Source organism: Gopherus flavomarginatus, chromosome 4 (genome assembly GCF_025201925.1).
Source record: "Gopherus flavomarginatus isolate rGopFla2 chromosome 4, rGopFla2.mat.asm, whole genome shotgun sequence".
Taxonomy (NCBI): domain Eukaryota; kingdom Metazoa; phylum Chordata; order Testudines; family Testudinidae; genus Gopherus; species Gopherus flavomarginatus.
This window is the reverse complement of record NC_066620.1, coordinates 172,843,196-172,867,275: the sequence shown is the minus strand read 5'-3', so window position 1 is coordinate 172,867,275 and position 24,080 is coordinate 172,843,196. Positions and strand designations below refer to the sequence as shown.

Below are 24,080 nucleotides of genomic sequence, written 5' to 3'. Positions count from 1 at the left end.
TGAGAAAATAATAATTTATAATAAGTCATTACAAAGGTTAAAATAAAGAAAGAAGTTTGTTTATATTTAAGTAAGTCACTAACATACTGGACTAGTAATGAGCTACTTTCTACTTTTGTTTACAATTCAGAACCATTTTTATGTTGTCATTGAAGCATATGAAGAGAAGTATTTGCAGCATTATATTATGGTGATTATGTTAAAGCATCATAATACTTTTTGCTTAGAATATAGGCAAATAGATTCAGGATTAGAGCTATACTGTGCAACTCAACTATTCTTCCTGTACTAAGATTAAAATGTTACAGCTGCTGGTGTAACTCAAGCTAAAGTCAAAATTTAACATACTGTTTTTAATATTTTAGGAATGTCTGAATTAGTTTCTGTAAAAATGTAATTGTTTGTGTGCAACTGAATGTAATTGTACCCTCTTAACATTAATAACGTTTATCAGTGAATTATTTAATTGCCTTTCCGTTATTCATGTAGAAATATATAAATATTGCCTTATGTGTGTACATGTGCATCTGTGTGTGCATGCACACACATGTATTCCCTCAATTATAACAGGTTGTTTTGTAGGAATTATGAGGACAGAGAGATACTTTCTTTACTAGTAGAAACAACATTTTGTTTCTGCTTTTTCCTTTGTAAACTCTGTATTTGAGTGGAAGAGTTGCAGGATTCAAAGGACTTTAGTTAGCGGAGCTTTCTTGAAATTGTCATTTCCCTAGGTTAATTTCACTACAAATCAGTCCCTGGAGATATTCAAAGTAGCATTTGTAGATTTAGACACAGAATTCTTGCTAATCTTGAGTCTCATTCTTAAACCTCTGTATAATGTGCTGAAAATGATTCCATGTAAATAAACTGTAGGCACTTTTAAATAGAGATAAGCTAGCCACTGTCAGTTGTTTGTAAATAGCTGATCAAGTTTTTCCTATTACTGTCACTGTTTCATGTATGACTTTTCACATATATGCCTGAAGCCAGTATATATAACTGCTAGTAACTGCTGTCATTAAATTTGAGTTGCTTGCAAGCTAAACAGCATATGTGTTCTGCAGAATAATGCAGCTCTGGCTCCCCTTCTACTTGTTGTATAATGATCCCTGGCTTCAAAATGAGCTTTTGATTGAAGCTCTTCATTTGCACACTTAGCCTAGGAAATACATAGTTTGGTCACAATTTTGTGAAATTACAGACTTACAGAAGTGGAAAAAGAAGCATTAGTAAAAGTATATAAACATATTCCTGTAAGTCATACCCTGTGTTTAGAATAGAAATGATATTGTCTTACCTTCATTAGCCACTGAGTGTTGTTTTCCATGATGTTTTCAAGTAGTTGCAGTCTTTGTACTGAATCATCGTAATCTAGTGGTGCATCCCTCTGCACTGCATTAGACACATAAGAGCTAGAAGAAGAGCGGCAGTTGTCCATCTCAGGCAATAGAAAGGTATAGCTGCATGACCCATGCTGAACCTGATACTGCTTCTTGCCGATAGTCTCCATGCTTTTACGAAAGGAGCTATACCCTGAAGCTAAAACAAGATTACAGCTCAAAATAAAGTAAACAGCCAGCCACATTTTAATTGCTATGATAACCCAGCAAATCTAAAATACTGAAGTATTTTATTTTCTAGTTTTCTTAACAAGAGTCCAGATTATCTAGTTGACCTGCCCTGAAATTCAGTGCTTTACTGTCATGTGTAAAGTACTCTGAATGAGGGCTTCTTTTTTTTTTTTTTTTTTCCCACTTTCTCGTTGCAAACTTGGTAAAAAAGTGCTGTCTTCTCTCCGGCTGTGCCCTAAACTGTCAGATGCAAATAGAGAAACTGTCCTGTCTCAGCTGCAAGTTCTGTGTTCGTTTTTAAAATAAGCTTTAATGTTTTCTTCTGCTTGTCTTTTGGCAAGATTTTACAGCTTCGGTATCTGAATCAATCACTTTCCTTTCCTTATATGATAAGTTGATAAGAGTAGCCAGACATGTGTAGCTAAACTGCTCCTCCCTCCTGGCTTATCCGTTATCTTCCTGTAGGGGGGGTCACTTGCAAGGCAGCAGAAAGATCAGAGCACACTGCTGAATGCTGTATGGAATGCTGCACTAAATCTCTTGAAAAACTGATTAATTACAGGACCCCTGTGAATTTCTTAAGCACAACTCCAATTAAGAATTTCCTAGACATCAGTTCTTATAGCCTCCAACTATGTTTTCAGTGTGAGCTTGTAAATTTTCTGTTGTAATCATTTTAAAATAGTTGCACACAATTTCCTTTGTTTGTTTGTTCCTCTTAAAGAAAAATTCTTTTGAAATGTGTCTCAGCCAAGCATTGCTTAGCTTATGTTTAATAGTTTGTATAAATAAGGAGGAAGACACTTTTCTAATACAAAAGTAGACTTCAGCTTACCCTTTCAGAAGTAAATAATACTCTTTGTTAAGAATTGAACCTTCAACTGAACATATTGTGCATAAATAAATTATACTGTAATTAGAATAGGATGATTTATGTAAATCATGTGAAAAGTGAATAGTAAAGCTTATAAACTGTTTTTTTTTTAAATGTTAGTCATGAATATTAACTGGCTATTTTAAATGATGTTGACTTTAAAAATATTCATAAATCAAAAGTCAGCCAGCTGAGCAAAAGGGGATAATGTTTCAAACAGAGCAGTGGTAGGAATTCGTCAATAAATGACTTGGAAGTATAGGATTTGCTATATTAGATCATGCTGGCCTAATATCACACTTCTGGTTGTGTCAATAGTGGTGGTGGAAGGTGAAGAAATATACATCATGAAGCAATATTTAATATTCCGGGGTGCACATGGGGAGGAGAGGCATTACTCTGTGTCCTGCAATGATCAGCTAACTTCAAAAAGCATGAGACTACTAAACAGCTAAGAAAGACCAGGAAGGAGTTTGATTCCAATAAAATCTTGGAAAAATAAATTGTCTGCTGTAGAAAATATGCTCTGGAAGCCATCATGCTAGGGAACTGGTTCTTGAGGAGAAGTTGCTCTATAATTCCCTGGATCGGGACACAGACTGGATTCCTCTTCATAAATATTGCTTTTAATTTTATGTGAATGTTATGCTAAAGAAGGTTCCAAAATAATATGCACTGGAGACCAAAGTCCCCTATTTATCCATAGGGCAAGCAATGTATATCATAAGAAGCATCATTACATGTTTCCCTATACATCTTTCTCTGTTAAAGCACATTAACATTGTTTTACTTTCTATGATATGGGAACGTATAAAGGCTGTAAAAGCCAGCTGTAGGAATCAGGCTCTCTGCTTTGTTGCTCATTGGATGGTTGAAATTTCTTACTCCACCTTATGCTTTCGTGACTGCCTTATCTAAAGACAACTCGAAAAGTTTACTTCTGGAGAACCCCAAAGTGGACAAATGTGCTTGATTTAAGTTTCAGCTGTATGAAATATAAAACATTTGTCAAATTTGCTTTCTGGGGAGTATTTGTTTGCCAACAACCGTGCTTTGGATTCCAGTTCATTGAGGTGTTTGTCTGAAGCTAAAGACATGGAGAAGGCTATTTACCTATGTAAAATAAATCTAGTAGTGAAACATTTGTTTTTGGCAAATAAAGAGAATACATTGATTATATGTCCAGCTTGGTGTTGCTCTACCAAAACTAATAAATGTGACAGATACCCTGAAAGCTTGTTGATGCAGCCACAAAACTTCTCTGACGAGAAGTTTCTACTTTTCTATCGGTTTCTTTGAACAAAAATATCCTTCTGTTTGTACAATAGTTTCTTTCTCAAGGAATGAGACTACTTGTGGTAACCTTCAGGGACTCTGCACAATCACATTTGTTCTCTTAGATTTTTTTAAATTTCTTGATGTCTAACCAGACAAAATTAGATTAATTGGGTCATTCGCATTATTAAAGTTGAATTAAGTTGGATGCAGATCTTCCTTTACAATTTTAAGGGATTTGTACTTCACATTTTTTCTTAGATGCTGTCAGACTGGCTTCTCCCTGGGAAGTATTCTCCAAAGCACTTACGACCCTTGATAACTTAGTTTAAAAATACTGAAGAGGAAAATATCTTGCATGAGGTTCTGCCTCTGTTTCATGCTCCAGTGCTGAAAGTTTCCTTTTTCTTAGTGAGGAATACTTAGAAGATTTGTCTTATTTTTCTTACACTTTTTGGTGGAATCCTATGTGTGTTTTCATGCTTCAGTTCGACAATGTAGTGGAGGATAACATTGACCAGTGTGATCTGTTAAAGGTTTTCTTCTTGATTGCTAGAGCTGTGCTGCCACCTTTATCTCAAGGAGCCTGGAACTTTGAGAAGTTGTCAGACAAGGAGGGGCCAAGAACCCTTTCCCGAGAGGATTTATAAAGTAGCTCTTGATCTGGAAAAACTCTTACGAGATGGCAGCACTGATTTACTAAGGATGATGCACTCATCCCTCCACACACTGGTCGACTAAGTCACTGAGAACATATTTGCACTTCAGTTCATCTGGGTTTTTGAGAAGGGACTGGATGTGATCAAGCAACCCCTCAATGCCAACTGGCAAGAGGGTTCCAAGAATATTCGGATTCTGGTTCACCAAAGAATGTCATGTGAGGTCTTAACTGAAAGCCAGCATCACACTGGTCATTAATATTGTTATGAAATGTATGTACAGATAATATCTAGGAGTTGTGTATATATATTGAAAATGAAGTTTTAAAGACTGTATTATGGCAGAGACAACAGCTTTTCTGTCAGACAAAAGATGTTTGTTCACCTCTCTCTCTGTTAGTGTATAAATTAAGCATTACGAAGTCAGCAGAGACATGTAGAGTCAATAGGGAAGAGCACACAGGAAAAACAAGCAATGGGGTTATACTGTCTCAGTACAGACTGAACTTTTTGGATGCAAGTATAAAGTAAAGAAGATATCCTCCACTTAGAAGGTTAAATAGGCATTGCTTTACATTCATGAAAATGGGATCACAACCAGTCTTTGTTGAAGATGCTGCAAAAGGCTTTGGTGAGATAAACATCTTTAGACATGAGATTAGCCTGTTAAGTTTAGTCTCTAGAAAACATGCTATGTTTGTTTTAAATGGTAACCTTTTTTTCCTATTAGTCTTACTCACAATATCTTGAATCATGAATCTTTTGGTAATACATTTATCCTTGTTTTCACTATAAATATATCTGTGCTGTGATATTAGGAAAAGTGCTGCTGATTCTGAGTTAAATAATACAAGCCGGTGTGTATACTGTTCCCTTGGGGACAGCAGACCTGGAATTTCTGTGAGTGTTCAGGGGATAAAGGGCTAGACAGCACAGGGGAATGCTTCATATGAGCTCAGGGACTGGAGCTAAACCTATTTCTTAACTTTAAGGCACAGCCCAGTTGAGAGTGGTTGGGTGGCTAACAGGCTGGTGATGTATGTTAGGCCGCTGATAGTTAAACACAAGCAGATCTCTCTTAATGAAGTCAAGGAAGTAACTAGACGAATCCCAGTCATGGGTACCCTGAGAACCATCACACTGGAGCCCTGGCTTTTGAGGGTTGAACCTGTTTCTGTGTTGGGAACTGCAGGAGTGTGACTCTGAGAGGCTGTCTGAGGGTTGAGGGGCCAAGAGCAAGATTGGGGTAGAGGACCCTGGCTAATAATGCTTGATATAGCTTGGACCTCCACAGGACAGAAATCAAGGGGTTTGATGTTGGAAAGATCAACCAATTTAACATTTCTGTTGAATGTGTGGCTCCTAATTGCTGCAGTGACATTGGGGAGTAGTGTGGAGAGTACAGAAATCTTTCTCCAGGAATGCTGGCTGGAACCCATGTAGAAGCAATGGGCAAGCCAATAGCTTAACAGCAGCCTCTTCTGAGATCTGTGGCTACGTGCACTGCTGTGACTAAACTTTTGTGTGTGGAGGATTAGTTTAGTACTCCTGCACAGGGAGAGACTGCTTCTTCATTGTTTGATACATGCTGTCTGGTGATGAAGTGAGTTGAATGTCCCCCTCAGGTATATCAGTGAGGACTTTGCTGTCTCAACATCTGTCTCAACTTACTCTCTACTTTGCTGCAGGGATCTTAGCCTTTCCCACCATGTGTAGGAAGCTGAAAGTGAGGCATCTTGCCAACAAAATGAGCATAACCGCTCTTTAACCCTATGTTGGAAAAGTTGCTGCATTTGGCACATCTTTTTGAACATGGTTTGCCCTTGTCATCCATTTGGGAGCAGCTTTCCCAGCAGAGGAGGGAAAGTTGTGCCTCCAAAGTAATTACCTCCTGCAAAGCCAAAGTAGCCATAGCTCAAGGGGAATGGAAATGGGAAGAAGCTGAATTTGGAAAATTATTTAAAATTTCCTTACATTTCAAACTACATTTTTGTCCTCAAAAGTTCTAGTGAGGAGGAGAAATTCTGAATGCTGCCTTGTTCCAACTCCTCAGACATACAGTAACGTGTCTGGCTTCTCACTTAGAGGGCAGGGCTTATTCCACAACTGCTGAATGGCAGGCTGATCTGTATCCTATCAACAGTGACAGGGAACATCCCATTGTAAGTTTGTCAGACATGTTAAAGTAGGAGAATTCTGAATAACTTGGCATGGGGTTTTGTATGTTTCAGTACAAAATTCAATAAAAGGTTTATTATAGTTCATATTAGTTGTAGTTGCCTTTCAATACTTTTGTTATGTTACTCATTTTGGTCATCTCCCTTTGGTGGTGCTTTATAGATAGAGGCCTGTTTGAATGTACAGTACAATGTATTATCCAAACTGAAATTGTGATGCTTAGTCTGCAATTTCCTGATTGTCTTTTAGTTAAGTGTATATAGTGTTTGACATAAAATAGCAAATACTGCCCAGTTTACTTAAAGTAAAAATTAGATATTTCCCCCTTTAAAAAAAAAACTATTCACTTTACAGAACTCACCTTATAAAAAGGAGTGAAATGTATATTTTGCCAAAATTAAGCATTTAAACCTTTTTGCCAGATGTGCTTCAGGCAATTTCCTTTCTTGGGAAACAGTAATTTCCCTTACTCAACCAGTTCTGTTTTTATTTCTTACAGTATATGAGTACACTGCATTAAAAGCAAGACCACTAATATTATCTTTCCAATTATCATTTTATATACAGCTGCACAGCTTCTGTTTGACAGGCAAGTAGAGAGGCACTTCTGTGAGATCTTTGATACTAAAGGAAGCATAAAAGTTTGTGAAGTAATATAAGAAAATGTTGACTCTGTCTTAGTCTATATTTGCAGATTTTTGCCTCCATCTCATTTTAAAGTTGTTAATTTTGTAGAAGAGTGAATTGTCATTTTAATGCTTTTTTTATTCAACTTTTTGCAGTGAGGCTAAATCTGAGGGACAGAATATGAAACAAGGCTATGATGATGAGGCACAAGTGCAATTTGATTCACTATTATAGTAATATTTAACATTCCTGAATAATTTAAAGAATTGTTATAATATGAGATAATTAAACTTCAAAATAAAGTTCTAGATGCAAATAAGAGATCAGAAATCTTGTAATAAATTTTAAAATCATAAAAACCTTTTTGTAGATTGCTGGTACCTGAATTTTAGCCATTTTTGATACTTTTCTGCTAGGACCTCATCTTTGATTCTTTGGTCCTTTTAATATTATTAGTCTATAATAATTTCATTTGATGACTCCAAAATATTTTCTTTCCTTTTTTTTTTTTTTTTTTGATGTTTCTCAGAGACTAATGCAAACAAGGACAAGACTAATAAAATCACAAAATTAAAAACAGTAATAGGATTTTGAATACTAACTAGTCTACTGATAATCATGCCACCTAGTCTGCAGTCTTATCTTTTTCCCCCTAAGAGAAAGGAATGGCAAATATTTTGTTGCACTGAGCTGAAATTAATGAATGTATTTTCTTCGTAACCCATAGTTGAATCAAGCCAACTCTGAATCCTTTCTGAAGTAAGCAGTAACTTCCTATCAGTTTGTTTATCTAGGTTTTTATACCATGTCCATCACCTTATTATCCAAACTTATCAATGTAGGATGTACTTGTATGTGATGTATTTCCTAGGAAATTTGCTAAACTTATTGTGCAAAATAATTAGCTTATTTTAAAAAGCCAAGACATTCTAAATAACTTTAAGTTTACTGCAACCTGCCTCTTTTTGTTAAGCATATAAATAAGAAGTAATTTTTTTCAAATAAATTTATTCTGGAAAATTATTTATTTAGAAATGTATATTGTGCCAGTCTCAAATTGGTCGTATTGTATTGGTGTAATGCTATGGAGCATTAGTTACAAAAGAGAATCACTTTGTTCTTGATTCATCTGAGTGACTCACATGTCCTCAGTACCTGACATCTATTTGTTGCCATGTTTTACTCTCCCTCTTCAGACAGAATCTTACTAAGTTTTTCAAAGACCTTCACAGTCGTCTTCCTTCATAAAATCATAGTGCTGGAGGGAACCTTGAAAGGTCATCAATTCCAGCCCTCTGCAATGAGGCAGGACCAAGTACATCTAGACCATCCCTGAGAGTGTTTGTGCAATTGGTTCTTAAAAACCTCCAATTATGAGGATTCCACAACCTTCCCTGAAAGCCTATTTCAGAATTTAACTACCCTTATAGTAAAAAGGATTTTCCCAACATCTAATGTAAAATCTCTCTTACTGCAGATTAAGCCCACTACTTCTTGCCCAACTGTGATGGTTCTCAAGCTACTCAGGACTGTGAGTCACCTTATTATCCCAATGCCTCCAGCACGTGAGAGACATGTTTGTGTTTAACTGGGTATCAGACCACTGACATCACTAGCCTGTTAGCCTTCCAAGCAGTCTCCTCTGAGTACTGTCAGCCCTAACTTTGCTGTGCAGGTTAACAATAGGTGCACCCCAATCCCTTAGCCCCTTTGAAGCATTCCTCTGTAGTGTCCAGCCCCTTTTCCACTGAACACTCTCGTCTGAAATACCACATCTGCTGTCCCCGAGGGAATAGTGTACACACCAACTGGTGTGATGGCACTGAAACCATGTACAAATAAGCAGTAATAGGTAGCCAAGCCTATGAAAGGTTTACCTTGCTTTTTAGTTTGGGGAAAAGGCCAGTTAACAATAGATTTGTACTTTCAAGGGATCAGGAGAAATTTGGCCACCACCTACCCTACCTAAAAAAGACCTTTTGGCTCCTCCTGGTTTACATTTTGACACTTTTACAGTGAGACCCGCATCTCTGAGTCTTGTCAGCGCTATTCCCAAGTGGTTTTTATGATCTGACCAAGAATTGCTAAATATTGCAATGTCATAAATATAAGCCTGTGCAAAGTCTTGTAACTCTTTAACACTTGATTAAAGAGCCTTTGAAATGTGGCTCCTACATTAATCAAAAGGCAACACATTCAACTCATAAAATCCCAAATCAGTAGTGAAAGTGGATTATTTTTCTGTACTTCGCTGTTTAAAGGGATTTGGTAGTACCCTTTCATGAGGTTTAGAGTAATTAGATATTTCCCCTGGCCTAAAGTATCTAACGTGCCATCAATTCTGAGTATGGGATATGCATCAGGTACTGTGACAGTATTAAGTTTTCTGTAATCAACACACAACCTTATATTCCTATTCTCCTTAGGAACCATAACAACTAGTGAGGCCGAAGGACTGTCTGACTCTTCAATTATCTCCATTTCCAGCATACTTTGTATTTCCTTATTACATTTATTCATAGCGTTCCCAAAGTCTGGCATCCAGAATTGGACATAGTACTATAGCTGCAGTCTCAACAGTGCTGAGGAGAGGTAGCTGTCCCACTCTAATGTCTTAAATACAACATTCCTGTTAATATACCCCAGAATGATATTAGCCTTTTGTGCAACTGCATCACATTGTTAACTCGTTGTTTGATATGCTACAACCCCCAGATCCTTTTCAGCATTACTATCACTTAGCCAATTATTCCTTATTTTGTAGCTGTATGTTTGATTTTTCCTTCTTAAGAATAGTACTTTTCACTTGTATTTATTACATTTCATATTGTTTTTAGACCAATTCTCTAATTTGTCATGGTCATTTTCAGTTCTAATCCTGTCTTCCAAAGTGCTTGCAACCCCTCCCAGCATGGTGTCATCTGCAAATTTTACAAGCATACTCTCCAGTCAAGTTGAAATAATATTAAATAAGATAAACTACTCTGTTAATGAAAATATTGAATAGTACCAGACCCAGGACTGACCCCTGCAGACCTCACTAGATATGCCCTCCAAATTTGACAGCAAACCATTGATAACTACTCTTTGAGTATAGCCTTTCAATCAGTTGTGCATCCTCTTTATAGAAATTTCATCTAGACTGTTTTCCTAAATTGCCTATTAGAGTGTCATGTGTTACCTTCAAATGCTTTACTAAAATCAAAATATATCGGGTCTACTGCTCTCCCATCCACCAGGCCAATAACATTGTCAGAGAAGGAAACTGGATTGCTTTGGCATGGTTTTTTCTTTGTAGATACATGCTGGCTATTCCTTATAACCCTGGTATCATCTAAGTGCTTAAAAACATATTGTGTAATAATTTGTTCCAGTATCTTTTCAGGTATTGAAGTTAGGCTGACTGGTCTATAATACCACAGGTCCTCTTTGTTCCCTTTTTAATTATAGTTCCTATACTTACCCTTCTCTAGTTCTCTGGGACCTCGCCCATCCTCCTTGAGTTCTCGAAGATAATTGCTACTTGTTCCAAGATTGCTTCAGCTAGTTCCTTAGGTTCCCTAGACTGAAACAGAATAGGCATTAAACACCTCAGCTTCTTGATATCATCAGTTATTAGCTCTCCTTCCCTGCTAAGTAGAGGGCCTCCATGTTCTTTCATCTTTTTCTTGCTTCTAATGTATTTAAAGAATCTCTTCTTATTGCCTTTTATTAGGTGTAACTCATTTTGTGCCTCAGCCTTTCTAATTTTGTCCCTACATGCTTGTGGTATTCTTTTTTTAACTCATCCATGTTTCCACTTATCAGAGGAGTGCTTTTTGATTTTCAGGTCACTAAATTTCTCCTGATGGATATTAGACACTTCCCTCCTTTACACTGGGATAGTTTGATATATGGAGATATAACCTATCTCATAGAGCTGGAAGGGACCCTGAAAGGTCATTGAGTCCAGCCCCTTGCCTTCACTAACAGGACCAAGTACTGATTTTTTTGCCCCAGATCCATAAGTGGCCCCCTCAAGGATTGAACTCACAACCCTGGGTTTAGCAGACCAATGCCCAAACCACTGAGCTATCCTTCTCTCCCTAGTTGTTTTCAATTGTGCGTTTAATATTTTCTCCTTGAGAAACACTGACTCCTCCTGAATTCCCTTATACCTTAGATTTTCTTCCCACGGGACCTTACTTACCAGTTCTCACTAATGTCCTCTTAACTTCCTTCTTTGTGTCCAAAACTGGAGCCTCTCACCTGCTTTTTTCCTCTTAATCTCTTAAAATGCCCATTCCTTCCTAAATTAACCTTTGACTGGTTACTTCTTCTCTAAGTAGAATATGCTCTGATCTCCCCCATCCTCAAAGAAAAATGTCCATTGATTCCTAGTTGCCTCTCCTGTGGGATTGTCTTTTTTTTTTTATTTTTATTGGGGGGGGGGGGTTGGTCAACTATAAAATCAGTTGAAAGGAAAGAGTCCTGAATGCTGTTGGAAAATAGGAAAACAGCTACGCTTAAAGAAAAAAAGTTTATTGTGCTTAATAACATGTTTAAAGCAGTGCCTTTTAAAAATGTTTTAGGCATTAGACAGTAATCCAGCCTTCCAAACACCCTTAGCCCTTCTGATTTAAGCCTCTCCTCAGCTCCACAGCCATTCATATGTTAGTGATAGATTCTCTTGTCTAATAATGGTATACTTATTAACAGTATGTCTTACTTCCCAAGAACATGTTATTTCAACTTAAGATTCTGAACTCAAAGAAAAATTTATGTCAAAGAGAGAATGAAAAGGAAGTGAGAAATTGTGCAAGAGGAATAAACAAAGGTTTCAGGGAGAGGACATTTATGGCAGCAGTAAGGTACCTAGTTCCTGACATCTGTTTCCCTCAAGAAAAAAGTACAGTACATGTGTTAACCTTTTTTTAAGAGTGCAAGCAGAATATTTGCAGAGAGAGGTTTACTTGTTGTGGTATATTCGGCTACAGATTTGTAATGAGTAGAGCCACTGTAAATTAGACTTGTCTTCGCTAAAGATGATTCTTTGTCTTCCTCTCTACTAAAGAACATGGTCAGGTGACTCATTTAAAAAAAAAAACAAAACCCTGGGCTCTTGCATGTGCCCTTCTAGCTTTATAGCAGCAGCTGATTATTACTATCATCATTATTATTGGCTTACAAACAAGGAAATAAACAAATATGTATTACAAAGATTTCCAAATAAGGTTAGGGCCAAAATGTAAGATTTTATGCTTATTTTTTTAAAGGTAAGAGCATCAGGAATGAGAGGCTTTGCCAGTTCTAATGTAAATAGAAACATTGACTTTTTTCAGTATTTCTCTTAAAATTGGCTGTGAGCATTCCCCGGGGTGTGGTGAACTAAAACAAAATAACAGCAATGTGTTAGTAACTAGGAAGAGAGGAGGTGAAACATTGCATTAAGGGTAATCAATCCCTTGCATGTTCCCACTTGGGGAGAAGAAATACCACTATTAGCATTTCTTCTCCATTAATATATCCTAGTGATTTATCTGTCCCTATAATACAAGTACAAGAAGGCACCAATGACCATAAAATGGAGCACATTTTTAAATAGTTAAAAGGAAATTATTTTTTATGTGACACAAATTTTAGATGGCCATAACCACGTTTTTTCTATGATCCTTTGAGATCTTATATCTAAGCAGCATCAGGCAAAGTGCTGGATGAAGTGATAGTGATTTTGGAAGGTGGCACTATTTTCTCTGAAACAGTATTGAAGCAATTCCTCAGCACATGTGTACACACCAACATGGATGGAGTTCAGGTGCCATGTTTCAGGTGAGGTACAAAACTGAAGGTCTACCATTTCTGGTATTAAAGCTGCCATGGCAATTTAATTTAAGAAATTATATTCTGAAGATAGAAAAAACTATATAAATGCAGCAGTTAAATGCACAAATCAGGAAATGAAAAGTTAAAGTTGAATACACACCCCAACTCTGCTCCATACACACATTTGCAATTCTGTCTTTAGTTATGATAACATGCTACTTCTCAGTTAATACAGTATGGTATTTTTTCTATAACTTGAGAAACACATTATGAAGCTAATAACCTGTGACTGTGTAATTATATGGTATTGCAGTGGAAACAGGACTTTTGTTAGTTCCTGAGTTGCATGTGCCATAACTATGCATCCTTAATATTGCATTAATGTAGGTTTTTGTATCTAATTGTTGGTCATTTTAGTTTTGTCCTTAATCCACATGAGAAAAAAGAAAAGTTCTCTATCTTTTATAACTAGCAGATACATTCCCACAAAGGTTAATTCATGTTAATCAGAGTTTCTAGAAAACTATATATCTGTCAATCATACTGCCAGTCACTAATTACAGATGAACACCTTGCCTACCTGTGCATAGACAGAGTAATAGATGCATCAATTTTTGTTCACTAAAGTGGCTTCCTTTGAATATATCCCATCAAATACTATTTAATAAATTGAATTGGAGGCTCTTGGAAACTTTTTACAAAATTCATATTAGAGTTATAATATCTTTTCCAGTAATTTCCAGAAAGAACCAAAGAGAGATTTAAGAAAAAAAAACAGTTCTCCAACCTGTATATCAAAAACTCTCATAATTTTAAAAACCGCCACCAGGTGTTCTAAGTGGCAGTATCAGAGTCTGCTTTCCAGTCTGTTCTTTGTTCATCTTGCTGAACAAATCATCTGCTAGAAAGATAATTATCCATCTATAATAGATTGTGTACAGCTAATTGCTGACCAAGTCTTTTAGAAGAACAAGAGTACCTTAGTGTGTCTGTGTGTTCCATTCTGTGCATCTGAAGAAGTGAGCTGTAGCTCACAAAAGCTCATGCTGAAATAAATTTGTTAGTCTCTAAGGTGCCACAAGTACTCTTGTTGTTTTTGCGGATACAGACTAACACGGCTGCTACTCTGAAACAAATCTTTTAGCAGCATCATAATCTGTAATATGGTATCTTTTCTTCTCAACATGAATCACCAGTTTATTGGGCTATAAACCAATCAGTCTACTCATTTGCTTTTTAATTATATAAATCTGCATCTATCAGTGAAAAGGTAGACCTTGAAACGTTACTGTGGTATTCTACTACAAATTAAATGCAGTCTTTTTTTTAAATGGAATCCAAAAACACTTTTCATATCTGCCTTGACAGGAGAAGAATCACTAGTCAGCTTATCCACGGCCAAATCTTGCTTCATATGAACATTAGAAATAGCAATCTTATCTACTGCGTCTATCTTAAATTCCATTTCTGATTCTGATTATAAAAAACTCATGTAATTATATATTCTCACATGATTTTGAGTCAGTTCCTTCCGTTAAAGGAGGCAATCAGAGAACTGTCAAATATCTATTTTAAAATATTCTCCTAAGGATTCACCTTTAAATTCAAGTGATACATTATCATTAGTTACTGCATTAACCATATCCTGTAGGATGTTGACTTAATGGTCAGTGACTGGCATTGTTCCTCAACATTAGTAACTTTAGATCTAATTCATCAAATTGCTGATCAGCTGACTCTGTTTTACTACTTTGTCCTTTTTCAAATTTCCCACTCAAATATCATTTTTTCTTTATCCATGATTATACTGCTAACAAAATTTCAATATTACTCATATTGATCTCAGTAAATCATTTAAACTAATAAGGTGACATGGCGTCTGGAGGAAAAAAGTCTGAAGCAGCATGCTTAGAAAAATTTCCATCTCAAGCAATTTAAATTTCATTTCTTGGAACAAGGCCCTAGTGTTTGGCCCACTAGACCTTACAAATGTCTGTTTGCTGAATCCATTTTAAAATAACATGCTTTCTGTAGTCATGTGGATGAGGAAAAAACCTTTTAGAAACCAGTTTTCAAGACTAGATGTAGTTCTGTTTATCTATTTTGTCTTCATCATCAAACACATCATGCATTCTGGCCCAATACCACTTTCTAGACTGGAATTGAGGCTAGGGAAAAAATTCTGATTACATGTATGCAGGCAGCTAAGAGTTCAAATTAGATTCACTGGAAAGAAAATGTGGTTGTCTTAGTTTTCAGCTGAAGTTCATTTTCTCAAATAAGTTAAAAGAAATACTTTTGATAGTATGGTCCAGTAACATTTCTCGGTGTTCTACTTCTGCTTTTTTGGACTGTTGTGCCAGGTTTTCTCATTTTGTTCTCTTGTTTTTAACCTTTCTAACTCTGATTCTCACTTGGTCTATGAGTTGGTTAGAATTCAGAGGTGAGCAAGACATAATTGAGATGGAAGGTATTGATCTATGAGGAAAGATGAAAGGGACTTGTTGCTGCTAAATGATAATTAAGCGAAGATATAACTGGATGTAGGTATTCAAGGGCATAAACATCATAAAGGAAATGGAGTCAGCTGAAATTCTCAACCTTGTTCAGGCCCCTTTTTTCCATATAAAAAGACTATAAAGGGGGCCCTAAATCTCTGTTAGTGGCTGTAGGAGTATTCCCCCAGTGCAGGTACTATGGAAGACAGCCAAGAAGCCCATTGTAAACCCTTGTATTAGAAGATGGGGCAGGTGTGAGGCCACATTAAGCAGCAATAGAGAAATTACAAGCAGTGCTGTGGTACGTAGTCTCCCCAGGTTGTCCTGCCGTAATTTAGACAGTCCTCAAGGCTATCTAAATTATGTCGGGGACCTTTCCAACCCCTACAGTAGCCCAGGATCATAAGGGTGCAAAGATGGCTTAAAGCTACCTTGCCTCCCCCACATCCTGAAGAGCAAGATCTGTGATATGCCCCTTAGAGGTGTGGCATAGAATCTTCTCCCTTGCATAGAACAAGGGGAACTAGGTAGGATACATGGCCTAAATTTTAATTTTCTTAATTTCATGCCAAATATCAAGAAATAGCTCTTAATACTGAGATCTATTAGACTGTGAAATGGCCTTCCATGAGAAGTAGTGGAATCCTTATTCCTTGAATAATTTAAAACTAGATGGACAAAACAGTAGAAAATATACTATAAGGAAAAATCCTGAATTGGCAGGGGTATGCATTAGATGATCTAATAGGCAGTTTTCATCTCTGATTAAATCACACCACTTGCCTTTAGAAAAATATTTATCTTGGACCTTCATGTGAAAAGCACTTAAAGCAAAGATTTCTATACACATAACATATAATTAATATATTTAAATAAATCATGCATTTTCTCACAGCCATGAAATTAGAACCTTCAGTCACAAGTACACTAAAGCGTTATTGTGTTTAGCAGTTTACAGTCATTATCTGAGATTATATTACAACGTTAGCAACAATTTGCCTCTTGACATCAGACATCCCATCATCACTGAATTACATACCAGTAGTGGAGAGACTGTATTATATTCAGACAAATTCCATTGATGTTATATGTTCAGTAACATTCTCAGAGCTACTATATCACCTTGTTACTTTTGGTAAGAGGATAAGACTATTCTTCTAAAATTGCCTGTTTTGCTAATCAAACACTCACAGCCAGGCAAGTTATTCTAATTTATTAATATCTCAATTACCTCTTTTGTCTTTAAATTAGAATTTTTAAAAATTTTAACACTTTAACTATATTAAATGAGATACAAAATGCACCTCATAATAAGTAATACTTATATAATAACCCTTCATAATGGTAATTTATGTAAAATCAGAATGAATTTATATCCCCATTTAATTTATCAGTTTAAAACTGGTTATTTTCTGACTGGCCAAATAAATCCATTATTTGAAAGCATTTTTTCATCAAAGAGATGACTTTTTATATTCATATATTTTATGACCTGCACTGGCCAGTGTCTCCTGAAATATGATGGGGAAATTCAGCACTGATTTACACCTGCTGGGCCAGTATCTCTTCATTGCCAGAGCATAATAATATCCAGCTCTTATAAAGTGCTTATCATAAACTGAAAAACAGCTTGGATCATGAAAACTTTATTCTCCGTAGCATACAACTACACCTTGTGATGCCATATGGAGGGCCTGTGTCTTTTCTTGAGGCATCCAGAATTGGCCAAAGTCAGAAAGACAGACTCCTGAACTAGATGGAATGGTCTGTTCTTCATTATAACAATTCTCATGTCCCCTGTCTCCAATGCTAACAAGCAGAAGATGGCTCAGTACACTTGTATGATGTTGTTCATAGGAACAAGGGGAATATATAAAATTTTTAAAAACAAGACAAAAGTAAATTTGAAAAATAGTCCTTGAGCTGAATCTGCAACCAGTTGCAGTTTGCATAATGATTGATGAAATTTTAAATGTCTCAACATCTTATCCAATTTTAACTGCACTAATTTAACTATTAAAAAGAAACCAACAATAATACGGTTCTACAAGAGGTGCCGCTATGGACTAAAATACTGACCTTTCACACCTGATAGCTTGGATTCAAACATGGACCAGGCTTCAAAGGAACTAATCTTCACGCAGTTTGACAAAATTCCAGTCAGTGTCAGTTCTTTCTTACAAGAAAAAGGCATCTATTTCTGGAAAATAAGAGGGCAACTAACTTATTCAATTTGGAGGAGGGGCAGAACTAAGAGATGAATACCAAACTGGAGGAAAGTGAAGCAGGGAGAGAGAACTGGGAAAGGAGTAGGAGAGAATGTGGGGAAAGAATGCCAAGGTAGAAAAGAATAGGAAAAGGGAACAAAAATGGGGGTGGTCATCTGATCTTTTTTTATTATATTATTTTCTTTCACTGAAAAGAGAGGATAAAATGGGAGAGAAACAAATGAATTTCAAATCCTAATTCAGTCTCTAATGTTTCTTACAAGATACAAGTCTCAGCTATTCTTCTCTGCTTGTAAACAGTGCCTTTACGCTAAACATGTGAATTCATACAGCATATCTAGAATAGTCAGGCCTACAATTAAATACATTGAGGGTAAAAAAATGCACAAGTGTCTAAGTCCCATTTTAAAAAGTGATGTAGGGTCAGGTTTTTAGAGTAAGGTATTTAGGCACCTACTGGGATTTTAAAAAACACCTAATCTGCTTAGGCACCAGAGTCCCATGGCAATTAAACATTTAAGCTGCTTCAGTGTTTTCTGAAAATCCTACTGGGCACCAGTCTACCTCTTTAGATGCCCAAATATCTTTGAAAATCCAGATCAGCGGGAAGCAATCAATCCATCGGGGATCGATTTATTGTATCTAGGCTAGACGCGATAAATCAACCCCCAAACGCTCTCCCGTTGACTCCTGTACTTCAGTGCCGCAAGAGGCACAGGCAGAGTTGACAGAGGAGCAGCAGCAGTCCACTCACCATGGTGAAGACACCACGGTAAGACGATCTAAGTAGCTTAGATCTCACACACACAGTGTAGAGCAGAGCTAAGAGAACTTTCAATGAGAATTAAGCTCCTAAGAACCTCAGTCTCCAATAAGTCTTGCAGCACTGGGGAAATTCTAGAAGACTGGAAGAAAGCTAATGGTGTGTTAATTTTTAAAAAGGCTTTATGGGGTGACCTGGGTACTTATACGCCTATCAGTCTGATAAAGGCAAGATAAAAGAGCAACTGATAAGGGACTTAATGAATAAGAAAGAAGAGTACCTGCCGTGTCTGCAGGTTTGGCCAATTGCGGCTCCCGCTGGCCGTGGTTTGCTGCTCCAGACAAATGGGGGCTGTGAGAAGCAGCGCGGGCCAAGGGATGTGCTGGCCGCTGCTTCCTGCCACCCCCATTGGCCTGGAACGGCGAACTGCGGCCAGTGGGATCCGTGATCAGCCGAACCTACGGACGCAGCAGGTAAACAAACTAGCCTGGCCTGCCAGGTGCTTACCCTGATGGGCTGCGTGCCAAAGGTTGCCGATCCCTGTTCTATCCCTGTTTTATGTCTACACTACCCGGATCGGTGGGTAGTGTAGACATACCCTTATTGCTTAAGGACCAGATTTTCAAAGATATTTGGGCATCTAAAGAGGTAGGCTGGTGCCTAGTAGGATTTTCAGAAAACACTGAAGCAGCTTAAATGCTTAATTGCAATGGGACTCTGGTGCCTAAGCAGGTTAGGTGCTTTTTTAAATTCCAGTAGGTGTCTAAACCACTTAGCAAACAACTGGATCTATTTCACCAGCTTGGATGGAGACATGACATGTCTGTGTTAGACAAGTTACATAACAGAAGCATTCATCATCATCATCCAGTTAAATTCTACACAATGGATACTTGCCCAGTAGACGGCAGAGGTGAAAAGCCAGAAATGATGAGTGGAACTGAATAAATATGTGCAAGAGCACCCTAATGTCATGACTATAAAACCTAGACTATTCCTTGTTGAATCTAAAACATTAATTTAGCCCTGCCTTAGAGCAGATTTAACTAAACTCCAGATGTAACCCAAGTTTTCAGTGTAATTGGCAGTATTGCAGGGATAGTATTTTCTTAGGATTTAACTGTTGAACATGTTAGTCAAATTACTCTTGATGACAGAAGTTTATTTTCCTTAGATGTTTGATAAACATCTTATCTTTTTCAATTTTTTTCTGGGGCAAAGGTATTTACTGTAGCTAATGAAAAGCAAGTGCTTCTTGCTAAAAGCTGTATCCAATTGTGATGAGCTATGGAGTTCAGCATTCTCCAAAACTTCAGATAAATATAGAGTTCTGCTAGTAGGAGTATAGTACAGTGAATCCCACAATTATGTACACTGCAACTGTCCCACGAGTTTCCTGTTTAAATGGGATCATTTTGGTGAACACCACAGGGTAGCTGAAATATACTATGGTGGCCACAGCAAGAAATGTCATAGCATGTGACCCAGTGCAAATGCAGCTGTTTTTGAGCCTTTCAACTCACGGTTACCCATCCAACAGAAACCCTGGAAAACTTACAGCTCTTCTTCATTTACTGCCTGTTTGAATTACTGTTAAGTTACCATTAAGTCCAAAGCCTGACACAGAGATGCCAGGGGCCATATGTCAGCCATTTTCTTAGTCTGTATATTGGGGCAGAGGTCTGACAAATCCTGCAAGCCATATATTGTCTTTTCATGCATCATTCCACAGCTTATGCTTGTCTATTTTATGTTGGTACGTGGAATAATCCATATTCCAATTCCCACAGACTAGAAAAAGAGTCTTCAAATAGCCATCATGAGCAATGCAGAAGTTAACTACTACTATTTTTTATTAAATAAAGATACATGGTTGAAAGCTGGCACTAATTTTAAAGTTTATTACCAATTAAGACATGAGAACTTGAAGCCAAGTCATTAAAACAATATATCCGGCCTCCGCACTAGGAAAGTTGGCTCAAGGTTGAAAAAGAAAGCGGTATCATAGTTTTTGTCCTTTAAATGTTTGTTTGCAAAGATATCCAGAAATCAAGGGCCACTTTCACCATACAGATACTTCTAAATCTTCTTAAGATGGATATAATTTACCCAGACAGCAAAACAACCAGGACAAATCACAATTTTTGAAACCTCAGACTTTATATATGCTTTGTGTTATTCCCTAGAAAGTTTAGTTCACTGAGGCCACCCAAGCTCCTGTATGACTTCCTTTTTTAATCCACTGGATTTGTGTATGAGTAAGTGTATGATGATAACATATGTGATCTCTCACTACTAGGTACTAAGGGGGACTCATGTTAGCTAGATTAGAGGTTTTGGTGATAAAGGTCCAGGGTTCTAATTCCACTCTCTGTGTTTTGTGTAATTCATATAGTGATTGTTTGCTGCACATGCATTTGTTACAGCTCCCAGTGTCGTCCTTGCTGTCCCTGTCTCTTTCCTAATGGACTCCTACTGCCTCAGCAAACCTTGGCCCTCCCTTTCTCACAGACAACCCCTCATCCCAAAGTGTCCCTCTCTTTCCAGGAGTTGCCTTTCTGGAGAGCTTTCACATTTTGGGGTGTCCTCAGCGTATACTGTAAGGAAAAGTTAAAGTGAAGTTATAGTCCCCTTTCTGGCTGAAGCCAGGTCTGGAGGGCATTCTGGAGACAATATCACTAATAGAGCAGAACAACTGCCTACAGATATAAGAACAGCCATGCTGGTTCAGACCAAAGGGCCATCTAGCCCAGAATTCTGTCTTCCGACAGTGGCCAAAGCCAGGTGCTTCAGAGGGAATGAACAGAACAGGTAATCATCAAGTGATCCATCCCATTGCCCATTCCTATCTCCTGGCAAACAGTGTTGCAGCGAACACCTGGAACACTTCTACAGGCAATAACATTCCCTCTACCTCATGTCCTTGCTTCTCTAATGATAATACCTCAAGAAGGTTGAGGGAGACAGAGAAGTGTCTGATATGGGAGGCATATAGGTCCCAATGGCTGATAATGGGGGAAGGGTTGAAGGGAAGTTGAAAAGATCCAATCAATCTAGTTCTCTTTGCAGCAGGTGCTCTAGGGAGAGTGGTAGAGAAGCACATTTCATTTGCTGGGATATTACCAAGAACTGGCTGTCTTCCTGTGTGAAGCTTTATCTCACTTCATCAATTTGTCTCATCCTTGAAGAATGCCAGAGAAGAACAACAAAAATGATTAGAGGTCTAGAAAACATGACCTATGAGCAAAGATTGAAAAAAAGTGGGTTTGTATAGTCTGGAAAGGAGAAGAGTGAGAAGGGACATAACACTTTTCAAGTACATAAAAGGTTGTTACAAGGAGGAGGGAGAAAAATTATTCCTCTTAATCTCTGAGGATAGGACAGGGAGTTTAAAGTACAAGGACAAGGGTTTAAAGTACAGCAATGGAGGTTTAGGTTGGACATTCCTAACTGTCCAGTTGGTTAACCACTGGCATAAATTGCCTAAGGAGGTGGTGTACTCTCCATTACTGGAGTTTTTTAAGAGCACATTAGACAAACACCTGTCAGGGATGGTCTATATAATATTTAGTCCTGCCATGAGTGCAGGAGACTGGACTAGATGACCTCTCGAGGTCCCTTCCAGTCCTTTGATTCTGATTCTATGACACAAGACTTAAAATCAGAGGGCCAAATTTATACTTTCAATTATACCACTGGAGTAAATACCAGATTTTCGACCAATATTGCTGCTGTCAATTCCCTACCCCCCTCTCCCCTGCAAATTTGAAGTTACACATCATCATGTTGGTGATAGCTTTTGAAATGTTCTGACCTGCTCTAGTGATAACACATTCTATGCTTACATTTATCTCTCCAGATTGAAACTGAAACCTTACACTTCCACAGAATCAATCAGGGCTTGGGGAAGTTAAGATTTTCATGTAAAAATACAAGTAAAGATTTATGTTGGTCTTTGTCTTCCCTAGTGAAGGGGCTAGTTGAAGTTATGTGCCTCTGGCTTCTTGCCAACTTTGTAATGATGATACTGGTGGTGTTTTGAGTTCCTTCATGCTTGAACTTGGCTCTGATGCTATGGTTTGCTCTAGGCTTGCCATCGCACACAGTGCCTGCAGACAGTCACCTGTATTTTGTGATAATTCCAGGTAACTAGTTAACTTCTAGCTTTATAGAATCCTTTCACCTGGAGTGAATGGATGAGACTTCATTCTTCATTAATATCTGGTAAATCATTCTGGAAGTGTATCTGAAAGATATCTTCTTCTTACCATCCATTAAACAGGAGTACTGATATATCTAGGAGCGACCAGCATGAGCCAGAACCTCTGTGCCAGTTAGTACGTCACAGGATGGGATAAGAAATAGACATTTCCTCCGATGGTAATTTGCTGCAAAGATGATGTCTGTCACTTCATATCTAAATACCCTTTTACCCTTTACAGTATAAGTGGTTGGTTGCTCTCAGAGCATGCTCACTGGTTTATAAGTAGTGAATATATTCCATACATGGGTCATGGTAAAGCATGAATTCTTGCTCCATCTTACCGGAATGTTGAAGGCTACATTTTTCATGAGAACAATGTAGGATAGAAAACGTATTGGTTCCTGTATACTTTGTGGTAATTAAACCTTTCGATCCCCACAGAAGCTATAGAGCTAAAACTACAGAAATCCTACTTTGTCTCACTTGATCCCTGCGTTTGTTATAGTAGAAGGGCATTGTTTATGTATATTTTATTGCATAATAGTAAATGTGGCTTTTATGCAGCATTTATCTATCTTACATTAAATATTTGTTGTCCAAAATATGGTCCATACATTTAAACTGCAGAAATGCAGGGGACTTGTATTACAGTAAAATTAGTGCTATCAAGCAACTTAGTTATGAAGGAGAAGAAACGTGTGAAATATGTGATCTTATCACTATAACATGTCAAAGGCAGTCTTCATGGTTCTTTTAATACCCATGGTTACATATATTTAACAGTAGTTTTAGATGGAACAGCTGAAGAAGCAACAATATGGTGAAACTTTAGGGGGGACTATTTATAGCTATCTTAAATCTCAGAAGGGAAAAATCCTAATTCCACAGTTTTAGTGAAGACAGCTGTTGAGGAGCCTTTGTTGGTTTTTGTTTATCAAGAACGTAGTACACTGTATCCAGGCTATAAAAATTAGTTATAAATCTACTGCACTTATAAATCTGACACATAGTGGTTCCAAAATAAGTGAATCCATGTATTTTTATTTAAAGCTGTCTTGTTTTTGTTTGTTATATAATTCCTGATTCATTTTCTTCTTTCTTTTTAAAATAACATCAAAGGGCTATGTGGTTCAGTGTAGACGTACCTATGCTGATGGGAGAAGTTATCTCATTGGCATATATAATCCACTTCCCAGAGAGGCAGCAGCTAGGACGATGGAAGACTACACGGGGACCCCCTGACCAATGTAGTTAACCAAGCTAATTTTCTAGTGTAGGTGACGCCTCAGTTATATTCTTGCAGCCCCACAACATGTAGAATGTACAGGTCCATGCTAGGGGTGTCCAGTGCAGGATAAGTGTCTATCTTTTTTCATTAAAGATTATGTACTTTGGTCC

General features: G+C 37.4%; 2 protein-coding genes across 4 annotated transcripts in view; one reads left to right on the top strand and one right to left on the bottom strand.

Annotated features, from left to right (window-relative positions):
- The window catches only part of ANGPT2 (angiopoietin 2), a 75,231-nt gene extending 73,158 nt beyond the window's left edge, over positions 1-2,073 (bottom strand). The window contains exon 1 of the mRNA XM_050950825.1: positions 1,301-2,073. Coding sequence (XP_050806782.1) covers positions 1,301-1,588 — 288 coding nt within the window. The 5' untranslated portion in view covers positions 1,589-2,073. The remainder of the gene's footprint in view (positions 1-1,300) is intronic.
- MCPH1 (microcephalin 1) overlaps positions 1-24,080 on the top strand; it is a 223,444-nt gene that overhangs the window by 167,296 nt on the left and 32,068 nt on the right. The window lies entirely within an intron of this gene.